The following is a 24,879-nucleotide window of genomic DNA, read 5'->3' as shown; positions in this document are numbered from 1 at the left end:
TGAAAAATGTTGTGATTGCAGTTTGTCCACATTGCAATGGCTAACTAAATGTCAGGATCCTACCTAGAGCTTACAGGTAATTTGTTAGTGTGACATAAATAGTTTCATTGGCTGCTGTGTGAGTCATTCACAAATGGTTACCAGGAGTATAAAACGTCTTTGAACTCTGTGTCGTACTTCTTCTGTGTCGTACTATCTTGACGCTTTAGCTGCCTTATGAGATTGTGCAGAGGATGGGTAAGGAAAATCACCTGCGCAGGTGGGAGCTGTGTATCTGGGTTTGGCTTGAGGCAAATGAATGATAGGTATGCGAAGAAGGCATGAATGGAATTGTGGGAACTTTTTGTAGTTTCAGAACATGAGAACACGCCACTTCCTTTAAACAAATTATTACAGCTTAATGCTGAGAACCGTTAGTCGACTCATCGACTGGCTATTTGAATGAATTTTTAAATACATTTTTTAAGGCCACATAATGTAAAGCTTGTTCAATATAATAACCTAAGTTCCCCCATTGCTTTGAAAATGTAAATTACCTGAACTTAGGTTGAAGTAGTGATAGTAGGTTCATGTCGCTTTCTAAGTTTTAAAAAGTAAGTTTATTGAAATTAATAGAATAAGTTCAGTAAACTCAAGATATTGATGTTGATTCAACTCTTCAGCGCCATGGACTGTTCTGACATATAGATTTCCTTTGCTTTAAACATTTCTCTTGAAATTTAAATAGTTATTCCTTCATTTGATATTTATACCTCACAGCTTGAGCTGACCACTTGGAGAAAAGGACAGAGCAAAATGGAATTATGCATTATTATATAAACATATTGTCTCTATAACATTTATAAATTCAATCTCCATGGCTTAATAAAACGTGGGATGTCCTATGACCTGGAAAACCTCACACAATGATCTATAAAGCATTAGGGAAAAACCAGCCATTAATAACCTACCACTTGTTACCTGTAAGCATTATACTGTAAAAAGCACAATAGCTACACAACAAAAATGGTTTGAATAACAATGAAAATACAGACATGTTGCATCCAGGCTAATTCCTGTGCCACATTTAGCTTATAATACCACTCATATCTCAGCAAATCTTCTCTGTGGATACCAGTGATGCTGCAGCTTGGAAAATTAAACAGAAGAGACTCAACCATCGTCGACTCGACACTGAGCTCCACAGCATCACTTGAAGTCGCTGTGAGACTGTTGTTGGTGATTTTTTTTTTTTTTTCTGAATATTTTTAATGTCTTTTTTCTTTTTTTCTGTTCGTGCTTGTGGGTTGTTATCGCGATGAACTCTGACGCTCAAGAGATGAAGTGAAGCTAGAGTGATTTTCTACGTCGACGCTTCCACGGCGACATAGAAAGAGGGAAATCTGCAGGTTTCACATGTTATCGGGAACACAGATTACATGTATGCTATTTTCTTTTAAAATTACTATTATTATTCCAGTGTGCGTGTGCATGTGTTCTTGTAAACGTAACCCGGTTTCCTCCGCGTTGACGACGCAGCTCGTCACACATCTGGAGCAGCTGGAATCCCGTCTTCAGCACCTGGACAGCTCCCGCTCTCGAACCTCTTCCCATCATCGGGCACATGGAGTCCCTGGCGTAATTGTGGGGGAAGCCCTGTAAAGACATCATGCATCCCTCCTAAGATGTCGTTATCTTCCTGAATCGGTGACAGCCTCGTCGTCTCCGCTGAAGGATGCTGCTTTCGGTCCAGAGTAGGTGTTTTCGACGTGCGCTGTCTTCTGAGAGGCGATACGGGTTCTTGGCCAACGCAGATTTAAGGGAATTTGCAGCCTACACACAGCAAGATCCGAGCTTCCCTCACACCGATCATCATCATCATCATCATCATCGGCGATGAGGAGGATATTACCATCATCACTGCGAGGGCAAAGGAGTCAGGACCACACTTTACACAATGGAGAGCTAGAAAAAGCAAGAGGTTAGTGTGTCTTTATGCTTCTTGTCCAGTCAGTGTTTAAAGCCTACCCAAGGCAGGGGGGCTGTGTATTTGTGTTGGTTTAAACACGAACAAGGTTGAGACAGCGTGGCCTTTAAGACGCACAGTGGTAAAATGTTAACAGCACCATTAAGTGTTTGCAGCCACGACTTAGTGGGAAATGATTGCAAATGTATGTTGATTAGGTGAAATGCAAAAAGCCTGAACAGAAATAACCCACAGTGCTCGTTTTGTGGAATGCATTGGTGAAACATTGCTGCCTTTGTGTGGATTACCACCTCCAGTGATGACGGATTCACAGTATACGATACTAATACACTGGCCATCCAAAAAAAAAAAAAAAAGTCACCACCTGGATGTAACTAAGCAAATAGGTAAGAGCCTCCTATTACTGCATGGGTAATTATATTTTAGCTGCCAACAAGTTATTTAACTCTAACTGATGCAGTGAGTAGCTTCTCATTTCTTAAAAAAAGATGTTAATCACTTTCAGAAGGGTGAAATTATTGACATGCATCAAGCAAAGAAAATATTTAAGGAGATTGTTGAAACTACTAAAGCTGGGTTAAGAACTATCCAATAGAAGGTCATGTGGTCTGATGAGTCTAGATTTACCCTGTTCCAGAGTTATGGGCAAATCAGGGTAAGAAGATAGGCAGGTGAAGTGATGCACCCATCATACCTAGTGTCTACCATACAAGCCTGTGGGGGCAGTGTTATGATCTGGGGTTGCTGCAGTTGGTCAGGTCTAGGTTCAGTAACATTGTGTCCAAAGAATGAGGTCAGCTGACTTCCTGAATATACTGAATGACCAGGTTATTCCATCAATGGATTTTTTTTCTTCCCTGATGGCACAGACAAATTCCAAGATGACAATGTCAGGATTCATCGGGCTCAAATTGTGAAAGAGTGGTTCAGGTAGCATGACATATCATTTTCACACATGTACTGGCCACCACAGAGTCCAGACTCTAATGCCATTGAGAATCTTTGAGATGTGCTAGAGAAGACTTTGTGCAGCGGTCCCACTCTTCCATCATCAATACAAGATCTTGGAGAAAAATGAATGGACGGGATAAAATATTGTGACTTATATTATGCCACATTTTTGGAGATGCTGCATTGAAACAATATCACTCTTAGCCCTTGAATGACCTGGGTTGACTTATCCCGAGTAGATTTAAATCTGTTGCTGCTTTACTATATTGCTCTGCTGTAGGTGTGAATGCTAACTCCTTCCCTCTTCATGTGACGGAAGGTTTTCAATTTTTGTCTCGACGTGTCACAATCCGAGAAATATCAATAACATCTGAATAATGTTGACAGCTGATCTCAGTGTTGCAATTTACTTTGCAACACTGAGAGTTTGTAATGTTTCATGCTAAAGTGTATTATATGCTTGTAACTTCCCTGACTGGTCATGTCATGTCTGTTCCCTGCAAACCAGCTGAAGCGGGCTTTTAGGGAACGGATATGAACATCAATGGCTCTCTATCCTGTGGCACAAAGAGCTAGCATCCTGCTGTACTTGCTATGCAAGAGGTGTGATGTTCCTCAGCCCCTGATTCACAGAGCGGAGCGTATATTAAAGGAGATTTAAAATCCATTACAGTTTAGTACTCCCCAGGATAAGAGTTGAACAGAGCATAGCTAAAGCTATAAAGTTGGGAGAGGTTGCCTACAGGAAAAGCACAAGTACAGATACTGTAGTGATAATTCTGCACGCAAGTCATACAACTAAACTGTGTAGAGATAAGTCATGATATTGAGATTAAATGTTCATTATTTGCCAACAGTTGGAAAAAAAATCATCCCATAAAGTCTATTGGTTGCTGTTACAGACCGGCCAAGATGTACCTGAGGAAATCAGATTTCATCCCATGATTTGCTGCATATTTATTCTTGTAGTACAGAGCTGACATTGTTTGTTTGTATTTTCTTTAGGTGTGTTCGGAGCAAGGTCTCTGCAGTGGTGAAATCACATTTCACACTTGGGGTCCTTTATGGTGAATGTCTATTTGCACTAAGACCTCAACATGAGCCACCCCCAGTAAGTATAACACCCAGTCTTGTTTGAAACCTTGTCTGAGAGAATGGGAAATCTTAAATCTCTATTTATGAACACGCAGTCTTGTGCAAAGGGCACCTCGGCGTGGGTAAGATATGATTAGCAGAATGGGAGCTGCATATTCTCATGCCTCTCCTGTGAATGACTTTGAACAGGGATCAACGGGAAAGTGGAGCTCGGCTGCGTCCAGCATCTTTGATAGTGAGAGGGGGGCTGGCCATCTCCAGTCTCTGCTGGCATCTCTTAGCATTCAGTGGGGATGTTCACTTGTCATCTTCTCTTATTAATAATTACTCTGTGTGTGGTCCTCAAGACAGCCCCTGCATTCTGATGACAGCCATAGTTGGGGCTAAGAGAAGGGAAAAGAGAGGGAGAAAGGGAATGGAGTGGAGTGGGAGGAGGTGGAGTGGAGTGGAGTGGAGTAGAGTGGAGTGGAGTGAGGGGTGAATGCAAAATGGGTTCAGTCAGCTGCATCCTTTGGTTACGGGCACAGGATGCTGCTTTCAACCAGTCTGCTGAGACCAGGCCTGAGAAGATTAGGACTGTTGGTGGTTGATTACCAAGTCCAGTCGTGTTGAATTAGAATCTCGCTGCAGCATCTGTAACCAGATCGCATAGAGAATGTGTTGACTGGTTAGTAGTACAAGGGCTTGATTTAATTCTGCTGAATGCCAGTGACTCTCTGTCAAGTGACAGATGGGAAACTCTCATGCAGAGAAAGGTCTTTGGAGTTATTTTCACTCCTGCTCCCTTGGACTTGATGCTGTAAATCCCCCACCCCTAACCTCCATCCCCATCTCTCTCTCTCTGTCTCTCTCTAGCTCTGTTGCATTTGTTATAGAGAGGCAAATTCAAAGGGATTTTAGTTTCACATTTTATTTCAAACTTTAATGTAACAAAGTGAACTCATTTTCTAACAACACACTGTATGTACTGCAGCTAACATTTACTTCATCTAGACTCGGCGTCACATGATCGAGTGTGGCTGCTCTTAATTTCTCTTCATGACGAAGCCCCCTTTCCAATCACCAGTCTGCTAATTAGCAGTTCTGTTTAAGGAAGGTTTAACTCATCAATCTGGTTTTTAAATCGTGTTTGTTAAAATTTTCAATGTCTGTGTTTATAATCCAGAGGTTCTGAATGTCATGCAGTGTATTTCCATAGTGGACAGTGAAATAATTATTAAAAAAAGTTTAAATCTTTTGTAAACATAGGTTATTACATCTAAATAATACTTTACATTGACTCACCGGTCTGCACAGTGGAATAGTGGCTCTGTCGCCTCTGCCTTTCTGTTCTTCTGTGTGGAGTTTGCCAGTTGTTCACATTTGGCTCCGTGCCACCATCCAAAGTCATGCAGTCAGGTTAAAATGGTGACTCTAAATTGCCCACAGGTGTAAATGTGGGTGTAAGTAGTTGTGTGTCTCAGTATGCCAGCCCGCTGATAGACTGGCGACCTGTCCCTTCTCTTACCCAACGACAGCTGAGATTGGCTCCAGCACCTTTCCATCCTTTAAGATGAAAAGCAGCTAAGATAGTGGATGGCTGGATTTGACCAGTTAATGATACCGTTTATAGAATTAGTCTGATCATGTATTTTTACTCAACAAATGATCTCTATCACATGTTCCTTCACTGTGGTGTATGTGGTTATTGTGTCATAGTTACATGTTCAGTTTTTAAAAGACTAACCAATGATAAGGGCTGCAAATATACACAATATCAGTTAACTGTGTATAGCATTGTGTAGTTGCATATGTTCCTTTCAAATCAACAAATAAACATAGAAATGAATGGACTGAGTGCCGTTGAAAAGATATTAAAGTTGTTGTTTTTTTATAGTAGACACTGACACCTTTCTTTGTAGATCAATCTGCTGCTGCTGTTGACATGTCTGCAGAGGAAATCTTGTCTGAAGGTTCCTCTTCTCTGCCGGCTTGCTGAGACAATATGGTTGAAATATCGATTCAAATCTGTATCATTTTCTCTATAAACAGTTATATCATTCTTCATTGATGTCAACTGCTATAATGTCCCCCTGGACCTCAAAAGGACAACTGTTGCTAATAGAGCTGATATTACTGATGTTCCATTGTGTGAGGAGCTCGTGTCAGGGCTGCTGCTGCCAGTGCCCTCTGCAAACCACCAGATCATGCTGAGACAGCACTTTAAACAGCACAGAACTGACAGAAGCAGGCAATATATTGTTCCGAGGAGGTGATTCAAAATATAAAGTGACAGGCATAAATCTCACCCTTTATCACCTTGAGAAAATAGCTTTAGCCATTATTCTCTGTTTGATCAGTTGTGTTGTTCTGCAGGGGAATTGCATAGCAATATATCAGTCATAAGCAGTCTGAGTGTACTTCATATCATTATTCTGTTATTTATCCATGGTAAGTTGACTCTTGCGCACACACCCCTAGTGTTAAGGGGCTGAGTGCTGTGCTATAGGATATGTCAGCTACAGTTTCAGAGCCGGTCTGGAAGTAAAGCCCACTCAGCTATAACTGCCTCTTGATTATCTGTCAGTACAGAACAGAAAGAAATTGGGTGCAGATGTCAGTCATCTCAAACGTTTCTCAGATGTTAGTCCATATGGCCAAATGAAATACAAAATAATACAACTTGAACTCATTTCTAAGACATTTCAGATACACAGACATAAAAAACAGCTTTGTCTGTCATAGTCCTAACGAGTTTTAGTCTTATTTTATTGTTATAAATAGATGCATAGATGCATTGACGACAGCAACAACCCTTGAAATAAACATGGTCACTTCAGATATTTCTTTTGTCAGATTTTCAACCTCCATTATGTGCATAAATGGTAGTTTTCAGAGGAAAAACATATAAATTAGTTTTAGCTTGTGTCAATTCAGCAGAATTGAACTTCAGAGGTGTTCTCACAGAGGGCAGTGGAAAACTGAAGCTAGAATAGATTACTAGTGAGAATAATTTAAAACTCCAGATCTATGGAGTCCGTGAGTCTCGCCAAGAGGATGTTCATATTGAAAATGTCAAAGTGAAAAAAGGGGCTCTGTATGTATTTGGAAAAAATATGTTAGTGGGGAATGCCAATGAATGTAAATGAGTCACTTTATTTAGAATAATAATGATGAAACCATCTAAACCTGATCACCTAATGTCTTAGCTGTGTATTTAAGGTGACAATGAGCACTGTATTGGTTATGCAATGAGTTAGTAGTAAGCTGATGTTTCTATATATCTATTGATCATGACATGGTGATAAATGTGTATGTAAAAATGCTGACTGTGGCCTGCTGTTTTACTGAAGGAGCCAATCCCTGGCAGGGAAAATGGACCACCTGGAAATATTAAGTTTGAAAACTACAGGATTCAAATATACATATACATATACACATATTAAACATTTTCTAAAAACATACTGCCTTTCAACAATACCTTATAATCTGAATTATCAGTTACATTTCCTCATTTTGTATTGGAACTGTATAATTACTGTCACATCTGCCCTGAATAGATTCATATCAAAGAAAGTTTCATTGTAGTGATCAATATTATAATGTAATTTAGTAAGTAATGGAAGTATGGCATTAAGGACAATAAAATGTAAAATAATACCACACTATCATTTCGAATATATACCTTTCGGGTTTCTTGGTAAGACTTGGCTCTTAGTTTAACCCCACAGCCATGCATGCTCCATGTTAACCTTTTTGCTTCACTGTGGCGTTTGCTAATATCGCCTCTGAAAAGACCCCAGCCTTTAGCATGCTGCTGGCAGTCCTTTCCTGCACCGTTGAAGGGAGCAGAGTGTTGAGACGTGAAGCCTCCACTCCCTCCCCAGGATGGCAACTAGCCACTCCACTGGGCTCTGTACATAATAGCTGCTGGCCTACTCTGTGATTGTCTGGAAATGTGATTTTGATGCACTAAACAGTTTGTGTCTGTCATGACTTATTAGTGTCCTTGTTGCAGTTGGTCGGAGGTGCCAAGTCCACAGATCACACTGGGATGCGCATCCGTGTTTTGTGTAAATATATGGAAATTTCACCTTCCAACAAAACAACACATGTACCAGGACTCAAGCACAACAAAAAGAGAAGATGTTTAAAAGAAGCAAAAGAGTTTATGTGGCGAGGAGGTAGAATAATAGATGTGTGGGTTTTGTAGTCCTGTTGTGCAATGAAAAGACATGAAGGTTTCCAGTGAGAATACCAAAATGACCCATCGAGTGAGTCTCAGCAAGAGAAAAGAAGAACATACCTGCATGCTTCCTTATCATTTAGTAAGAAAGTGGGTCTGCTCAGTGATTTTCTTGTAACAGTTTTCTCCCACTTAGTTTCACCTCTAGCACAGAGGTTGTAGAATTCACCTACCCAGTGACTTTTGTTCCCTGTGTCTTGTAATCGATGCCTTCCTCAACTGTTAAGCACTGGAGTTATTGATGGCTCCACACTGGCTGCTCTGGGACAGCTGCCAGGCTGCGTGAGGCTTCTGTTCCAGGGTGACTTCTCCTTGTCTGCCATTGGCCGAGCTTGAAGGATCACACAGGACAGAACACATTTGAATTTTAGGATCTCATTGGCAGATAATGTGACTAATGGCTTTGTCTGGTTCTGCCAAATATAGCTAAACTCCCTGAAAATACATTGGATGAAAAAAAAAAATGCAGTTTTTTTTTTTTTTCTTTTTGCAAATCAGTGCCATTTATCATATTTATTGTTCTGTTATATGACTTTAGCTTTAGCTGTGTATGTTTTGGACTAACCATTCCCTTAAATAACCATAATTTTTATACCAATTTACACTCATATTAGCATTCTGTCAATTAGGTAACAGTAAGGTCTCATTGTACACTTACTCTCCCTCCCATTTTTTCAACTGATGTTATTGGGTGATTATGCAAATTTAAGCACTTATCTGCAAATTGAGAGCAATTGAGCATACATGATTGTTCTAATAAATGCAACTGGGCTAATAAATGAAAAAGACGTTTCTAGTTTTTATTTTTAGTCTGTAGTAATGAATGGAAAACAGTGGCTGACCAACTCATTATTTCCAAAGGGAAAGTCATCAGCTGGAATAAAATAAAAGTAAAAATTTGTAGTTAAAGCTGGTATATATGTTGTTTCACCAATAAACTTAATATTTCTTCATGTGGGATGCAAATTTGTGTTGTGGTTTGAGACTTACATCAATGCATAAATGTAGATCAGCTAGTCAGCGCTTGCCAGGTAAGTGTGTCCTTGTTGAGACTGGAAACAAGGAATTTCACACCACGTTTGTGTTTTCATTCATCAAAATTAGGCAGAGTCCCAGTAGTTATTATCACCCTCTGCTATTTGGCACCTTTTTCTCGTAGGTGCATCGGCTAATTCAGATAAACAGCACACTTTCATGCAACCTCGAACTCATGCAATTTTTGCTATAAACCTCACACCCCTGCAAAGGTGATGACCTACGGATACAAATTTAAGTTGCTGTGCTCAAACATCCACACTGTATAATGTTCTGATTGTGGTATATGTGTCTTAGGGCTGCTCCCCAGGCTGGAGCCTCAGAGTTGGAGGTGATCTCCCAGCAGGTGGAGGAGGACAATCAATGTGTAGGCCCTGTCCAGCTGGTCAGCTTCACCTACAGAGATTTGCCTTTGGCTGCACTGGACATATCCCTCGCTGGATCCCAGCTCATCTCAAACCCAGATGAAGAGGACAACAGAGAAGGGTACGTTCCCAGAAATTCTCACATCCTCTCGCTTGTAGTGTGTAAATAATGAAATAAATATCTGTTTTTAAATAAGCAGTCATGGCTGGTTTGGCTGCACTGAAACGGCAACCTGAATGTGGTCGCGTAGAAACACAAGCTCTGAAGGTCATTCTTTGTATGTCAAAGATCCCACATTTTGAGGAAGCTAGAAACAAATTAGTTGTGATTATCAGTGAAAGTTTAATTTGTATACCAAAAAGCCCATAATGTAATTACATATTGATAGATGTTTGCCACCAGATTCTAGAAATGGTGTCTGAGGCATTGTCTGTGCCTGCTCCGTGAAAGTGCTACATCCATAATTAAGGCAGAATTGCAATTACTACAATCTATAATCTACCCCAGCAGAAAAAAGCTCTGCCGTGAATATCTCCATTGCTTGTTATTGCACACGGTAATAGCACCTGGCGTATTGAATCACCCTCATTTTATATTAGAGTCCAGGAGTCAAGGATATTTGGCAATGAATGTATTAGTGTCACCATGTTAAATGGACAATGACTCTACTGATGTGTTAATTTCAGCTCAATGACACGGCAATTTCTCACTCCCAGATTGGTTTCTGTTCATAAAGTCGATTTCTGGCTGAAAACAAAGAGTGTTGTTAGCACTATACAGTAGCTGTCCTGAAATGTCAGAGCCCTGCGGTGGTGCTGTTGCTTTCCATGTGCCATGCATGTCCTGCGTTTGTGTTGTTTTCTTATCACCATATCGCCAGGCTGCAGGCCAAGTACTCTCAGGACAGGACACACCCCTCCCAGAGCACCCCTGTAGCAAGTGTCCATGGCTCTCCACTCAGGAAGCGTGACTCACAACCCTTTGGCATGCTGCTATGCTGGCATCCATGCAGAGAAAGTCGACAAACAGCATAAGCTTAATTAGAGCATTCGGCATTTCGCCATCCAAGCCCTGGTGGGTCTGCTGAGTGTGTTCGACTGGGCTTTGCCTGGTCTGGCCCGGTCCAAGCTGATGGCTCTGCGGAACAGAGGGCAGGGACAGATGGGTTCCCAAACACCCACTCTCTCATCCTAACTCATATCTTTCCATGCTCTCTTGCTAACAAAGGGAAAGAAAGTGCACACATAGCAATGTCACAACAGAGGGCAAGATCTGGTAGCCCAGCAGTGGGCACTCTCATATGTTACCACATCACACCATGGCCGCGTGGGATTTGGCATTGCACAGTGGAAAAGTCATACAATGCCAGTGGTCATGGGCATTTACCAAATCAACAATGTAAATGTATTTCTTTTTCAAAAAAAGGGATCGTCCATTGTGATTAAAAAGCATCAAAGAAGCTTCAAAGTATTCAGCAGACCATTGAAAACAGTGTGCGATCTGTCACCAGCGTGTGTTTTACAGCACATTCAGTCAGCTTTTAAATTGGAATTCCAGATTTTCAGGTCACAGGCGTTCCAGGACATACCTGTCATCGCAGTTTCATACACACACTGGTTATTTGGAACTGCTCTTTGAAAAAAAAAAAAAAATCAACAAAGCTGGCTTGTTGTCACAGGTTCTCGTTGCCTTTGTGAGTCATGTGTGTAACATTAGAGGAATGATGCAAAGGTGGGATGTGTTGTATGCTGTCAGATTTTAATTGAATCGAGACTATCAAAGGCCCTAATGTGAATGAATTGAGAGCTCTGTGCTGCTCTATCAGCTCAGTAAAATATTTCTCTTGTTTATTGAACTACATAAATGATAGAAACTCCCACAAACTGTAGGGTAATTTTAGCACTACGCAAAGGATTGTGCACAAAAATGTCAACCACTTTCACTTCCTCACTACTGGTATTGCTTTGCTTTTGGTGTTTAGCAGGACAGTATGTTTTCTCTAGCTGACCTACATTCCTGAGATGTTTTATGTTTTAATGATGTGTATTGTATATCTTGTGGTGATAGGTCCATGAGCAGGTGCACTCTCATCTCTCTATTTTAGGTTTTGGAAATTTGATGTTAATTTACCAGTGGTCATGGGTGGGGAAAAGAATGAATTTAGCCTAAATGAGGCCTTGGTTTTTGTTTTGATCCATGTTGCTGAGTAAAATAAAAAGAGTAGAAGAATACACACCAGGGCTGTGCATTTAGTCTTGCATGGCAGCTTCTCGTGGCTCTTTAACAGGAGACGTGGGCGATTACAGTATATAGGAGGTGGATGTTCTTGCAGACTATAAGGGGGACACACAGTACTTGCGGATTCTGTGCCGTAGTGGGCTGGTTGGAATTATTAATAGATCTTGGCAGTGACATCTTCCCCAGAACTTGTTGGAAAGTCCAAGATAGGGGTGTTTTTGATTTCACATTCACCTTTTGGTCTACAGAAACATTTGTACACACACATTACTACAGATTTTTCTTTTCTTCGTATTTTCATTAAATAATGCTATCAAGCATTTGGTAGCTTATATAAAGATTATGTTAATTTGCCTACATATCATTTTGTTTCAGATGAGTTTCATTATCACCATCTATCTACAATCATTTAAGATACTGAGGTTATGTTTCTTCAGATGATATTATAGTAAAACTTAATTACATTATTGGTTTTAACAATGATGCACCTGCAAGCTAGTGTATTTAGAGTTTCTGCTACTTTCTAGTTTTACTACTTCTTAGTACTATAGGAGCCTGATTTCTACCTAGCCTCACTTCTGGACCCTAGGTTTCACATCCTGCACTGGGTTATCATCCCTAGATGTGCTGCTCACAGCAGGAGTGACATACGCTGTTGATCTCCAGGGGCAAGACTCAGAGGTGTGAGGCACTGCAACAATGGCAGATGGTCCACATGGGTCAACCTGTCACTTTGGACTGGAGGAGAGATGAGGTGGGGGGGGGGGGATAAAGAGAAGCATGAAGGGGGAAATGAAGCCAATGACGCTCCTCCACTGTTTCATTCACAAAGCTGCTGGCTACAGCTCACTAAGAAATGACTCTGTTTGATGACTGTCAAATCTGTCCACGTTGAATAGTAGTTTGGGACATTAGATAATATTTGAAATGCTCATGCCACCTTAGACTCATCACATTAGTTCAGACCTCCCCAATGAAATAACATTCTCTAACTACTTTTCATTCACTGCGTTCACACAGCAGTATGTCTACATGAATGTAGCCAAACCTAGGTGGATAATGCCCAAGGTTGAAGGAAGATAACATAATTAGAAAAAAGCTAAGCTGTAGAATATAGCTCTGAAGGACCTTGCCAGACTCTAGTATGAATCTTGGCAGCAGCAATATTTCACAAGGCTTTGGAATCAAAGCCATACTATACCTGTACTGTGTTGATGAATGTCTAGAAAGAACAGGACCCCACCGCCCCACCCCCCCTGCTCTATATCAAACACACAGAGGAACAGTCCTCTCTATCAAATTGGCTCTCTTGCCTCGCACCATGTGCAACACAATAGATGACATTTGAGTGCAGGGTTTGAGGGTTCATTCATATTCACAGACATGCAAAGTGTAATATTGCTTTTTAGACTGAGAGCGAGAAAGATCAAGTGTCCTGGTGAAAACCCATTTATCAGGGACAGCTTGTCTGCTGCTCTGCACATGGAGCCCCATCCATCTTCATTTGCCTAGTATCTGTGGCCCATTCCTTTGGCTAAGACCAGCTTTAAGTCCCTGCTGCTATGTTGTACCATGGTGTAGGATGCAAGGATTGAAGAGATGACAGATTTGGAAACAAGTGGAAAGGTTCATGGAACAACTTAAAATATGTTGACTTACTAACCAGATGAGATACATGCACGTGGCTGAAGCTTAAACTTATTTTATGGCACCCATAATTGCTTAGCCCTTTTGATTTGATTTGCTAATTTACAGCAAAAGATGAAATCCCCAGGCATGACAGTGTACGAGATTAATAGCGCTGAGACATGGAAGCTCTAAAATGTACAATTGATTACCTATGATAACTTCACTTTATTCAGCATATTTTTTGCTTAGCAGGTTTTCCTCTTGCAGGGCCTCTTTCCCTTTTTTTTTTTTTTGTCCGTGATTAAACACACTGTGATGCCTCAGCAGTGGTTGCACAGGAGAGAATGTATCCAGTTGTTTTGTTGGCATCTTGATTTTTATGAGCTGTAGGTGGAGGCCTCACCCCCCATGCTTTTTCACATACGTTGAGGATTTTAAAAAACTGCTCCTCAAGTGTGTAAAGAAAGTTAAGGAACCAGTGTAACATAGAACATGAACAGTCTGGATAGGATGAAATGCTCCAAAATCTGCTGTTTGGTAGCCTGCAGGCGCACAGTCGTAGTCCATTTTCCCCTGCCTGAGCCTGCTGCGTTCAGCAAATTGGTGTGAATTGGTTGACGTTTATACTGGAGGAGGCACGGGGCTATGTAGTTATCAGTGTAGAAAGACAGAAGCTGAGAGGAGGAATGTTGCAGAAGTACTATCTGACATTGACCCTTACATCCTCAAAGAAGGAACTCAAGTGAAACAATGTCCATCCAGTGTTCATGTTGTCTCTGATGGTGTAAGATATTCATGAGATGTCTGTCAGTCAAAAATCATTATCTATATAAAAATAAGACACAGTTTACATGTTTTTGTGTGAGTTCAGTTGTGCATATAGAATAAATCTAAGAAGGGAAAAGTGATTGAACTGCTCCCAACTCATATTTACAACAGGGCTTCAATTAACAACAACCATTATTCAGCAAACTTTAACCTAAATAGACTAAGACTAAGCTGACATGAAAACTCTGTGAAACATGGCTCTTTTGCAACACAATATAAAAGTTTATTTTTCTCTACCTTTACTGAGTCTCTACTTTTTATTTAAACAGAATCACTTACTGAGTATGGTTAGTGGTTTTGAAAGCAAATGTAATTAGGTGAGATGTCACAGGTGTGTAACCTAATGTGCCGAGTTTTCCACAGAACAAAGACACTCTGATGTAAATGTGCAGTCAAGACATCAATCAAAAATTCCAACAATTTATTTAAAGCAATGGCGCAGCAGTGCAAGTCATTCAGAGCAAAACTATTTTAAGCTTAGCTTTGGAAACATTCTGTGGGAGGGGTTATTGTCGCCAGTTGTTCACTTGTGTGCGTATGCGTCAGTATCTCAGTTGACAGAGTTGACAGAGTCTTTGAGACTCATTAGTTCTGAATGAATTTGGTTTAATTTTCCCCTTTGCAGCCCTTGCCCACACTCCCTTACTCCATCTTTTAACTCGCAAACAGAGCACCACCTCTCCGATTTAATTGCCATTTAACTTGCACCTAATGAGTTTACATTGTATTTTATCCGGTCTCAATTACAAGAGACAGTATAATGAAAGAGATGCTCCTTGTGATAGGCTCCCTATATACATTAGTGAGAGTTACTTAGCTTGGGCTGGAGCCAAAGCTCTGTCCTGTCTGTATGAATGAGCCACAGCAGAGCATCTTCTCTGTTACCCCCAGTCCACAGCACAGGCCACCCCGAAAGTCTAATTTCCTCCTTAGTGTTTTTAATAGTGTGTGTGATGGATTGTCTGCGGAAGGCCACATGCATGCATGACCAACTATTTGATCCGAACCTGCCATGACGATGGGAGACGATTGGCTCATTCCACCACTGAAGCAGCCTCGTGTCCTCATAAATACTTCAGGTCCTCAGCATTTGGTGTTTAAAGTGATTTCCCTAAAATTAAGTTTCCGAGCTTGAAGTAATCCATCACTGCCATTTACTCTGCTTCCAGACATGTTTTTTCTTTACAGGTTTATTAAATTAATACCTTTTTCTGCCTTGCTGGTGGGAGAGGTCTGAATGAATTATGATTCTACACAGCACAAGTTAAATCATGCTTTTCAATCCTGCAGGTAAGTGAGGCGTCTCTTGGAGCGTGTGCTGCTCGCTAATAGTCCAGAAATGTCCCGTGATTGTGTGTTAAAAGCATCATTACGTAAATGTTTACTTTTCTTGTCCTCCGCTGGCACATGGGGATTGACATTGTTCTTTGGGAACAGCTCAGCGCTGAGAAAAGTCTTCATGGTATCTGCTAATGATGCTACAGTATTACTCTCCACCACCTCTTTGTCACCCTAGGTGTTGAGCTCCTAATCATTTCACATGTGCTGGTACAGAGGGTTGGTAAAGAGAGCACCAGTTAGTATCAGGAAGAGCATTGATGCTGTGGTTTCAACCCCTCCTCTGATCCCCAAGTTCAACTAAAGATTTATTTTTTTTAATGGGGACTTTGGGTGATTACAATTCACCTTTGTTAACTGTTTTCTTTTTGTTGTTGTTGTTGTTGTTGTTTTTCAAACAATAAGATTTCCTGGTTTTCTGATGTGAGGGAGCTAAAAATCTTTGGGTTTTGAGCTGCCACTCATGTTATGTGTTCATGGTAAGAACCTTTCACTGTTATCTAACAATGTCTTCACTAAACAAGTCATTAGTTATAGCTCTACTGAGAGATAGGTTTAATAGAAAACATGGAGTTGTTGTTAAAAAACTCCCCCTTCCTCCTAGACTCTACGTCACTGTCGAATGGGTCAGAAAGCCTTTGAACCAGCTGCATCTCTCTCACTGGTTGCCTCATTCATTCTGAGGTGAATCAAGAAGAAAGTAGAAATTGCATCCTCTCTTATCCCCTGACAGACGTTGCCCATAGCTTCCCAACCTTGGAGGTTGAGGGGCTGACAATGGATAGCTGCTATTTTTGAAGGCACACACTGCCTTTCCCGGTGTTGACCCTGAGTAGGGACAGTAACCCCACACACACACATAGACACACATACATCTTGCATTTTGTGTCTGACTTTCTGAAACCACAGCTGAGTAGTGTGAGTGTGTGTGTGTAATGCAAAGCTGTGAGAGGAAGGGAAATTCCTGGGTGCCTCCTGGAGATTTGTCATTACTTATTGACCATAAATCTCTGAGGAGTCTCAGTCAGTCACAGACTGTGATTGGAAGATTTTGGAGGATGATTTAAGGTAGGCCTTCCACAGATCTTCAGACACAATGAACCTGGACAAGGAACAAGCACACCAGGAGTACCAGCACACTCAAAACTAATAAAAAATATATAGCAATGTGGGGGATGATACATAAAGAAGTAGCAGGTAACCCACTAACAGGATCGACGGCACATACACTATAACACCCTGATTCTAGGTCAGGAATTATGAATGATCCAGATTTCTCTATCATCCCTTCTGTCTCAACAACTAGTCAGGCATGCAGGTATGAGGGTACAAACATTGTGGTGGTCATAGTTAAGCAATCATCTTTTTGGCTGTGTGCAACTAAACCCTCCAGATGGTACACATGCAGCCCTGCTGTCATGCCAGGAGAGCTACTCATGCCAGTAAGACGAGATCAGGCCAGACAGCCAGATGCAGAACTCAAACAAGAGGAGTGCAAGTGAACTAAGTAGCAGCCAGGTTTGTTAGCGTGTCCGTTTTACTCCGAGAGCCGACCTGTCAGCCAGTGAAGCAGCAAGGAGGAGAATTAAGTGCAGGAGACTCTAATCACTTCAGAACTACGCTTTACTGAGTTTCACACTATACACACTGAGTCAGCTCTTACGGGATACAAGCATGATCTGATGAGACAAAAACAAACTTTTTAATGTTTGAATGTGGTTTGCAACAGATGTCATGTAATCTGTTTCCAAAAATAGGGACAAGCTGTAGTAGGTAGACTACACTGCCTGATAATAATGGCTTAAAAGGAAGGCTGCAAGAGGAAGGCAGAAAAGTAAAGGACGGCTGGTTTTAAGAGATGAGGAAATGTGGAAAAAAGAAGTAGTGGCACACATGGATTCATGCACGCAGTTACTTTGTACTTTTATTTCAACTCAGAGCTTGAATTTGTACCTTTAAGAGTTAATTTCAGCAGGCATGCTCTGCATTTGTATAATTTGTGTGTAGAATAGTGCCATCTGCTGAAAAAATATTTAGAAGAACACCGACAAAATTGAAGAAGGAGCAAAGTCAAGGCTGAATCCACCTCACCATTTTGTATCTTAATGTACATCATGTTACTGTATAATCATTTGACCTTGCAGCTCGGCTGGTTGGCTGACTGCAGTCTGTACTACAACAAGACCCACCGTTTATCTTTGCACATAGCTCTCCTAATAGCCTTCCTCCCTTCTTCCTCATCCCTTCTGCTCCCCACTCAGGTCCAACTGCCTGAAGCCATGCTGTGGGAGAAGGGCAGCACTGTGGCAGGTCTGTCTGCTGTCGGCCGGCTTTAACTGTTTCCTGGTGGCCTGTGTCATCCTGGTGGTGTTGCTGCTGACACTGGAGCTGCTCATAGACACCAAGCTATTGCAGTGTGAGTACTAGACACAATGTGCATCTGCTGAGAGTCTTAACCTTTCACCAACCTTTCTGACAAGTGACTTTTATGTTATCAAAGCAACATAACTGGTAACAGTAACAGTTTAATGCACTATGACTATACTGTAACGCATTTTATTTATCAAAGCTAGACCAATAAATTAACCAGGCTCATAAAATTAGCTTTTGCAATATATTTGACTTGAAATATATGTTAATGTACAAAACTAAAACTGTGTGTTTAATGTAATATAAAACTCAAACATACACATTATTTAATAGCTGATAAATGAAACATTGTGATTATTATTCTTTATACACTTATCAGCACATATATTACACATTCATGTATTCTAATAACGTATTACTCTTATACTATTCAAGTCTGTGTCAGCAGTCCCAGTGTCATGGACTAGGGATGAAACCATCCCATTAGTATTCCACAGTACACAGAATATGTCAGGTGATCGAACGACCCCGGCATCACTTTTATCTACATCATCTGGCCTGGTGCACCCGTTCTTATCTATCCTAGGAAGGTCAGGGTTTGTGACCTGTTTGATGTCAGAAAGCTGAGTGAGGAAGACTCGTGGCTGTGTTGCTTCAGCAGTATCCAAATGCATTCAGGTCTTTCCTGTTCCTCTGGGACTGACTGACTGACTGATGAGAGTGGGAAAAGTAAGACAAATGGCTGAAGGGACATTGGCAGACAAAGAAATCAGGCAACACAGAGTTGGCTGGTGGATGAGTGTGGGGACAACTGGAGGAAGATGAATGGATTGATAGATGATAGATCACTGAACACAGCAAACAAAGACACACTGGGGGAGGGCGCATCAAGAAAAATGCCTGAGCTGATAGCTGAGTGCCGCTTGAAGTTGTTCACAATTAGCCTGATGAATAGACGAAACGATACAGGCATATGCATGTGTAGGCATCTCTGTAGGATGTGGTGAATTCACAATTATGATACTGTTGCTTGTGCATTTAACTACTTTAGTACACTTCAAAGTTACACAGCATGTCACTTAAACTACAGTGTAGTATATCAATAAGAGAATGACCAGTTATTCTGTTTGATCCTCACAGTTAACAATGCATTCCAGTTTGCCAGCATCATCCACTGGATCAGCCTGGCAATCCTCTCTGTGTTCTTCACTGAGGTGAGTGACAACTGTCTCACAACTGATGCAGCAGGCTGCTGATTATTGCTATGTTGTGCAGTAGGTGGGGCCATCAAAGTAAACTGACAGACTTATTATAATGTTAACAACGCTGAAATGACCATTTCTCTCTGTTACAGCGTGAGCTAACTGAAATCACACTAGATGGATTAAAGATGGAACACTTGTTCCCTCTCGGGTGATTCAATTGATCCGTAGCACAAACACTTTAAAATGCAGGAGGAGTCCTTTCTGTGCCACCAGTTTTAAATAATTCCAAGGCTTCAGGTGTACTCTATTGATTACCATTTTCTATACAGCCAGCTACATTTGTCTTAGTTCCCTACATTTGACCATCCCACTGTAGCGTGTTTGTAGCTGGATTTTTACTTATCAACAAAAGCCATTCCTCAGTGCTTCACAGAAGCAGCAGGGATATTGCTTTTTTAGTGCAACCTTGAACCTCTGAATTGTGGATGGGTGTTAAGGGATTGTTAAGGAACAGAGAGAGAGAGAGAGGGAGAAAATTGTTTGCCCTCTGCAGCCAACATTGCGTCAGCAAAAAAAAAACTGAATGCTGTGTTTCTGTTGTTCAGGTGAAATGCAAATCCCACCTGTAACGTGTATGAATATGATGTCATTGACGAATTACCAGTAGAGGGAGAGAAAAGAGAAAGAAATCTGACTCACAGCTGCAAATGCCATGTGCGGGGACTGTCAAATGTATTATTGGAAATAACTACCTTATATACTCTGTCTTTACCACAGAGTCTCTCTCTATTTAGCTGTCCTTGTTTCGTTTCATTTATCCTGTGCATAACCTGCTCTTTGCCTCAGACGGTGTTCAGGATCGTGGTGTTGGGGATATGGGATTACATAGAAAACAAAGTAGAGGTAAGCTCCCATGGGTCCCATTAGTTGTGACTCGGGCCCCTTACACTGCAGTGTCATTCACTCAATGTCATTCCTCAACTGTAGAAACTACCGACACAATAGTAATCTGATGTGGGTGTGTGTATTTTCAGGTGTTTGATGGAGCTGTCATTGTCCTCTCTCTGGCCCCCATGGTGGCCTCCACAGTGGCCAACGGCCCCAGCAGCCCCTGGGATGCCATCGGTCTCATCATCACACTGCGTATCTGGAGGGTCAAGAGGATCATTGATGGTGAGGCTGAGAGAGTTTGGGCTGGATGCACCCGGTGTCCTGTCCTTTATTATTGTCAGGTCAGGGAGATAGATCCTGCAGTGTGCCCTCAGCAGAGCAGGATCTATTTATAGAACGTAGCTCTGCTACATTCAATCTCGAGGTTCCTGTCTTTTCATTGTTCTTCACCAAGAATAATGACAGGGCATCATGTGTGCGTACAGAGCATTTATTTAGTAACATAAATGCTTTATTTTAACAATATTGCTCCCTCTTGTGGTTGTGCATGTTCTAAGCAAGTGTAAACTGTCATGTTCGCACATTAAAAGGTTGGACGGGCAAAGTGATTTTAATAAACCATGTTGTTCTAGCCTATGTGCTGCAAGTGAAGGTTGAGATGGAGCTGGAGATCCAGCAGTATGAGAAGGCCAAGGTGGTGAGGGATGAACAGCTTGACCGTCTCACCCAGATCTGCCAGGAACAGGCCGTATGTCATCTTATCTGTCTCTTATCTCTTATTTACTTAATCTACAGCTTTAGTTTTCTGCAAGTAACCAGCAGAGGGAACCAATGTGCTACGAAAGAAAAAAACCTGTACTCAGGCTAAAACATTATCCCGCTCTCTCTCTTTGAGCAGTCTTGAGGATTTTACATAGTTGGCACTACACATTATCCCAAAGCTTGTTGACTACTTCAGAAATTAATAATAATGCTGTTTTTAAGAAAGTTAATATGCAATAGCACAATGTACTGCAAAGTTAATCTATGATAGGACCACGGAAAAAACTGTTAAATTTGCAAGAATATACAAAATGTACATTATGTTGTTAGTATTAAAAGTCCTAAAATGTCTGTGTGTTTTTACTTTGAAGGAAATTAAAAGTGTCTTCCTATTTGTGCCTCTTTCCTCTTAGTTTGAAATCAGGCAGCTGAGGGCCCACCTGGCCCAACAAGACCTGGATCTGGTAGCTGAGCGAGAAGCAGCCATGCAGATCCACCACATGTGGGGTAAACAGAACAACAGTTTCCAGGAGGTAGACGGACTGGCCCCTGGGGCCTCTGAGCATCATGGACCAGCTAAAACTAGGGAGCCTGGAAGGCATACAGGTAACTGTCTGGCACACCCACCTCCTTTGGATTACAGGCTATCAAATACCTCTGTGAACTAAGGGAGATAGATGTTCAATGCATTGATGTGCAAGTGGCACATTAGATGTCAAAAGAAGTTGGCTTGAAGGCTGCAGGTTTTGAGAAATAATTCATCAAGTCAATTAGCACATTAATGCTTTAAACAAATTAAATAAACAGGCTGTACACTTGCTCCATTCTCAGTGTTGCAGGGTCAGACGATGTGCTGATAGGGGGCATCTCAGACAATGTTAGTGTCCTCTTCTTATAATCATTCATCTCACAATCCACATCAGAATTCTGGTGCCACACCTAGATGGACTATAAACCTTTTAAACAGTGACAGGTCATAACTTACAGGACTTAAAGCAACAAAGCGCTGTCAGGTCTCAGAACACTGAGGCTTTTCCTTTATCAGAGCTATAAATCATAGTGCGACATGCCGTGTGTCTGAGCCAGATGTATGGCAGACATCCTTGTATTTAAGCCTGCGCCTCCTATGCTCATGTGGTATTGATCATCTGGAGATAATCCCTGTCACATTTTAGGCCCAACAATGAGCGGCCTGTCTTGGGACATTCATAACATGAATATGTCAAGCCCAAACATAAATGAATATAAGCTTTCCAAGAGTCCTCTTGGACCTTGAAAAGCACTGAAGAGAAGCACTTGGTCTGATTTAAGACCTGTGAAAATACTTGTGTTGTCCTCTGTGGTGAATACACATCCACAGACTGTTAGTGCTAAAACGATCTGTTGATGAATTCATTAAGAGATAAAACAAAAATCAATTGAATAATTTAACAAGCAAAACAAAAACTTTTGTTTTGAAACTAATTTCTTCATCTGCAATACTTGTTCTTTTTCTTTTTTTATTATTGTAAAAGTAATGTGTATTATTATTATTATTATTATTATTATTATTATTATTATTATATCCATTTTACTTTACTGGCATTTGTGTTTAAACAGTAGCCTGCACTTATGAGTACCCACAGGAAGACAGTTTAAATACTGGCAAATATAGGCTATTGTTACTGCTATACTAGTCTCTCTGTTAAGCTTTTGATTACTACCTTGGATTAGCTAACATGTTCACATTGGATTTATTGTTTGTCTGTTTTGATAATGCACAAATTGCATTATTTGTCTTTAACCTCTTCAGATCATCATGGCCAGGATGACATGAACAACTACATCAGTCAGTACTACAGTGAGCCAAGCAGTGGTGAGCATCAGTAAGATCCTGCTGCATTCTGTCATACAGCCCCTGTGGCACCATGAAGTTTTACCATGTATGCTGTGTGTCATCTCGTAGATATGGGGATCCCAGATCCTGCACGCATCATAACCACAGCAGCCATTGATGTGCACTTACCCAACAACCCCAGCCAGCTTCCCTCCTCTTTGGTGAGTGCTGACGCAGTACCATCCAGTCGCTTGCAGCGGACTGGCAGCTCAGTCAGTGAGGCCTCCACAACCACAGTGTCCCGTACTAGTTTCAGCGCCCGCCAGCACAGCATCAGCAGCCACACGCTGGGCTCTACCACAGACTGCAGCTCCACTGTGCGCGAGGCTTCCACCTCCACAGATTACAGTGACCAACGTTGCTACCCTCCACCTTACAGCAGCCCGCTTGCGCTGGGCACTCAGCCACGAGGGAGTCCCAGCGCCGTGGTGCAGGAGCTGCTCTCTTCTCTGTCCGAGGAATCCTGTCTCACCCAGAAGGGCCTGGACCCTGTCAACCTTAAACCCCCGAGCCCAGCAGGCTCCACCAAAACCAGCCCAGAGCTCGAGCACAGGGTCAACATCTACAACAAGAGAAATCAGGAGAGCCGAGTCGGGCTCCACTCCAAGCCGCTCATCCATCTTCAGGGCAATGAGCCTCTTCTAGAGGAGAAGTACAGGATGATGGAGCCAGTAGACGCCCCAGTCAACCGTCTGTCAGAGACATAAGACTGCCAGACGTGGAACTTCACAAGACTCGCTCTACAAATCAACTGCAAAAATTAACACTCTACTAAACTCCTCTGTTGTTGGGAGTCAGTGGCACATACACTTTGTGTCATCCTCTCTGTACTGTTGGAACTGAGAGGATGAACCTGCCAGAGCAGCATAAACAAAATGCATGGTAAACTTAAGGAGACATACATGTTATCAGGCACCACTTATCAGGAATTGACATTTTAAAGAACTTTTGAGTTTTATGAAAATTTTACCAGAAGAAACCAGCAACAGGGCTTTAGCCCAGAATGTTCAGATAGCTAGTCTGTGCAGAAATTCGGGCTTTTGATATGCTGTGGTTTGATTTCTAGGAAGTGACATCAGTGACGGGATGGTGCTGGGGGCTTAGTTCCTCTGATACACTTTGTAGGAATTGGAGATGCTGGACTGATGGTGACAGCAACAGACTTAATCAGTTCCCCGAAGCTATAAAGCTTTGGAAGTCAGTCTAATGTCTCCAACTCACAAAGAACAGTCCTCTTTCATGGACTGATGCAGGGTACATTGGATCAGTTTCACTTCTTTATAATCTTTATCTTTCTATATCAGCAATGTTGACATTTTTATCTCAATTCTGTAATTGGAAAGAGTGAGGAAACATTTTGACTGGGGTTTTTATCCAGGTGCCATGACTGAAAGCTGACTAAATCCAGGTGAGTCAGTGTTTACTGAGAGTTTGCAGCATGTCCCTCATGCTCGAAAATTATATATATATATATAAAAAAAATCTACCTGCACATGATAGATTTTATATCATTCGAGTCTAAAATACTACCTAAAATAGTACCTTTTTCATGTTTGTAACAGGTGTAAATATTGCAGGGTGGGCTGTATCATCATATCACAGCCAAACATAGTGAGGGACTCAAAGTGAAGCTAAGACAAAATCTTGGAAAGAAAAATATAGCATGAACCTTTAAGATTTGCTAGTCAAATACTGTAAACTAATCAAGTTAATTTACTGTCAACAGGCATTTTCTATCTTGATTTTGGCAGGAGGGATTTGCTGAATGAACCCAATAAAAGGGAAACGTGGCAAAATAAGAAAACGTGATTTTAGTTGTCATTTAATAGCTTGTTTTTCCACTAAATCTCAATGTCAGCATGAACAGCTACATCATACAGACAACTACATCAGATAGTCAGATCTAGAGACAAGTGAAGTATTCCTAAAGATTAAACACAAATCACAAAATATGTACTGCTGGCTCTTGCCAAAGGTAAGTACCACCTCATCTGCTGATATTTAACATTTGTTCAGCACTTAGCGTAGTTTGAGACTGAAAATGTTCTTCTGATGCCAGTCAGACGGATGATGAAAGTATTTCAGCACACACATGCTTACGGCT

The 24,879-nt window shown here is 41.4% G+C and overlaps 1 protein-coding gene across 1 annotated transcript; it reads left to right on the top strand.

Annotated features, from left to right (window-relative positions):
• The first annotated feature begins 87 nt into the window (after positions 1–87).
• Positions 88–24,505, top strand: tmem266 (transmembrane protein 266). Its single transcript, XM_026365029.1, has 12 exons — positions 88–1,420; positions 1,519–1,960; positions 3,923–4,028; positions 9,570–9,758; positions 17,933–18,087; positions 19,182–19,255; positions 20,093–20,149; positions 20,281–20,419; positions 20,770–20,885; positions 21,313–21,505; positions 22,692–22,754; positions 22,845–24,505. The coding sequence occupies exons 3-12, from the start codon at positions 4,015–4,017 to the stop codon at positions 23,480–23,482; spliced, it is 1,638 nt and encodes a 545-aa protein (XP_026220814.1). The 5' UTR covers positions 88–1,420; positions 1,519–1,960; positions 3,923–4,014; the 3' UTR covers positions 23,483–24,505.
• The last annotated feature ends 374 nt before the right edge of the window (positions 24,506–24,879 follow it).

The sequence above is a fragment of the Anabas testudineus genome, chromosome 6 (genome assembly GCF_900324465.2).
Source record: "Anabas testudineus chromosome 6, fAnaTes1.2, whole genome shotgun sequence".
Lineage (NCBI taxonomy): Eukaryota > Metazoa > Chordata > Actinopteri > Anabantiformes > Anabantidae > Anabas > Anabas testudineus.
Note: the sequence above shows the minus strand (reverse complement) of the source record. Positions and strands in the feature narration are given on the sequence as shown.

Bases quoted from the DNA above. Each gene is read 5' to 3' on its own strand.
- tmem266 (XM_026365029.1), top strand. The intron at 9,759-17,932 runs GTACGTTCCCAG...CTCCCCACTCAG, and splicing joins GAAGAGGACAACAGAGAAGG to GTCCAACTGCCTGAAGCCAT. The intron at 20,150-20,280 runs GTAAGCTCCCAT...GTGTATTTTCAG, and splicing joins ACATAGAAAACAAAGTAGAG to GTGTTTGATGGAGCTGTCAT.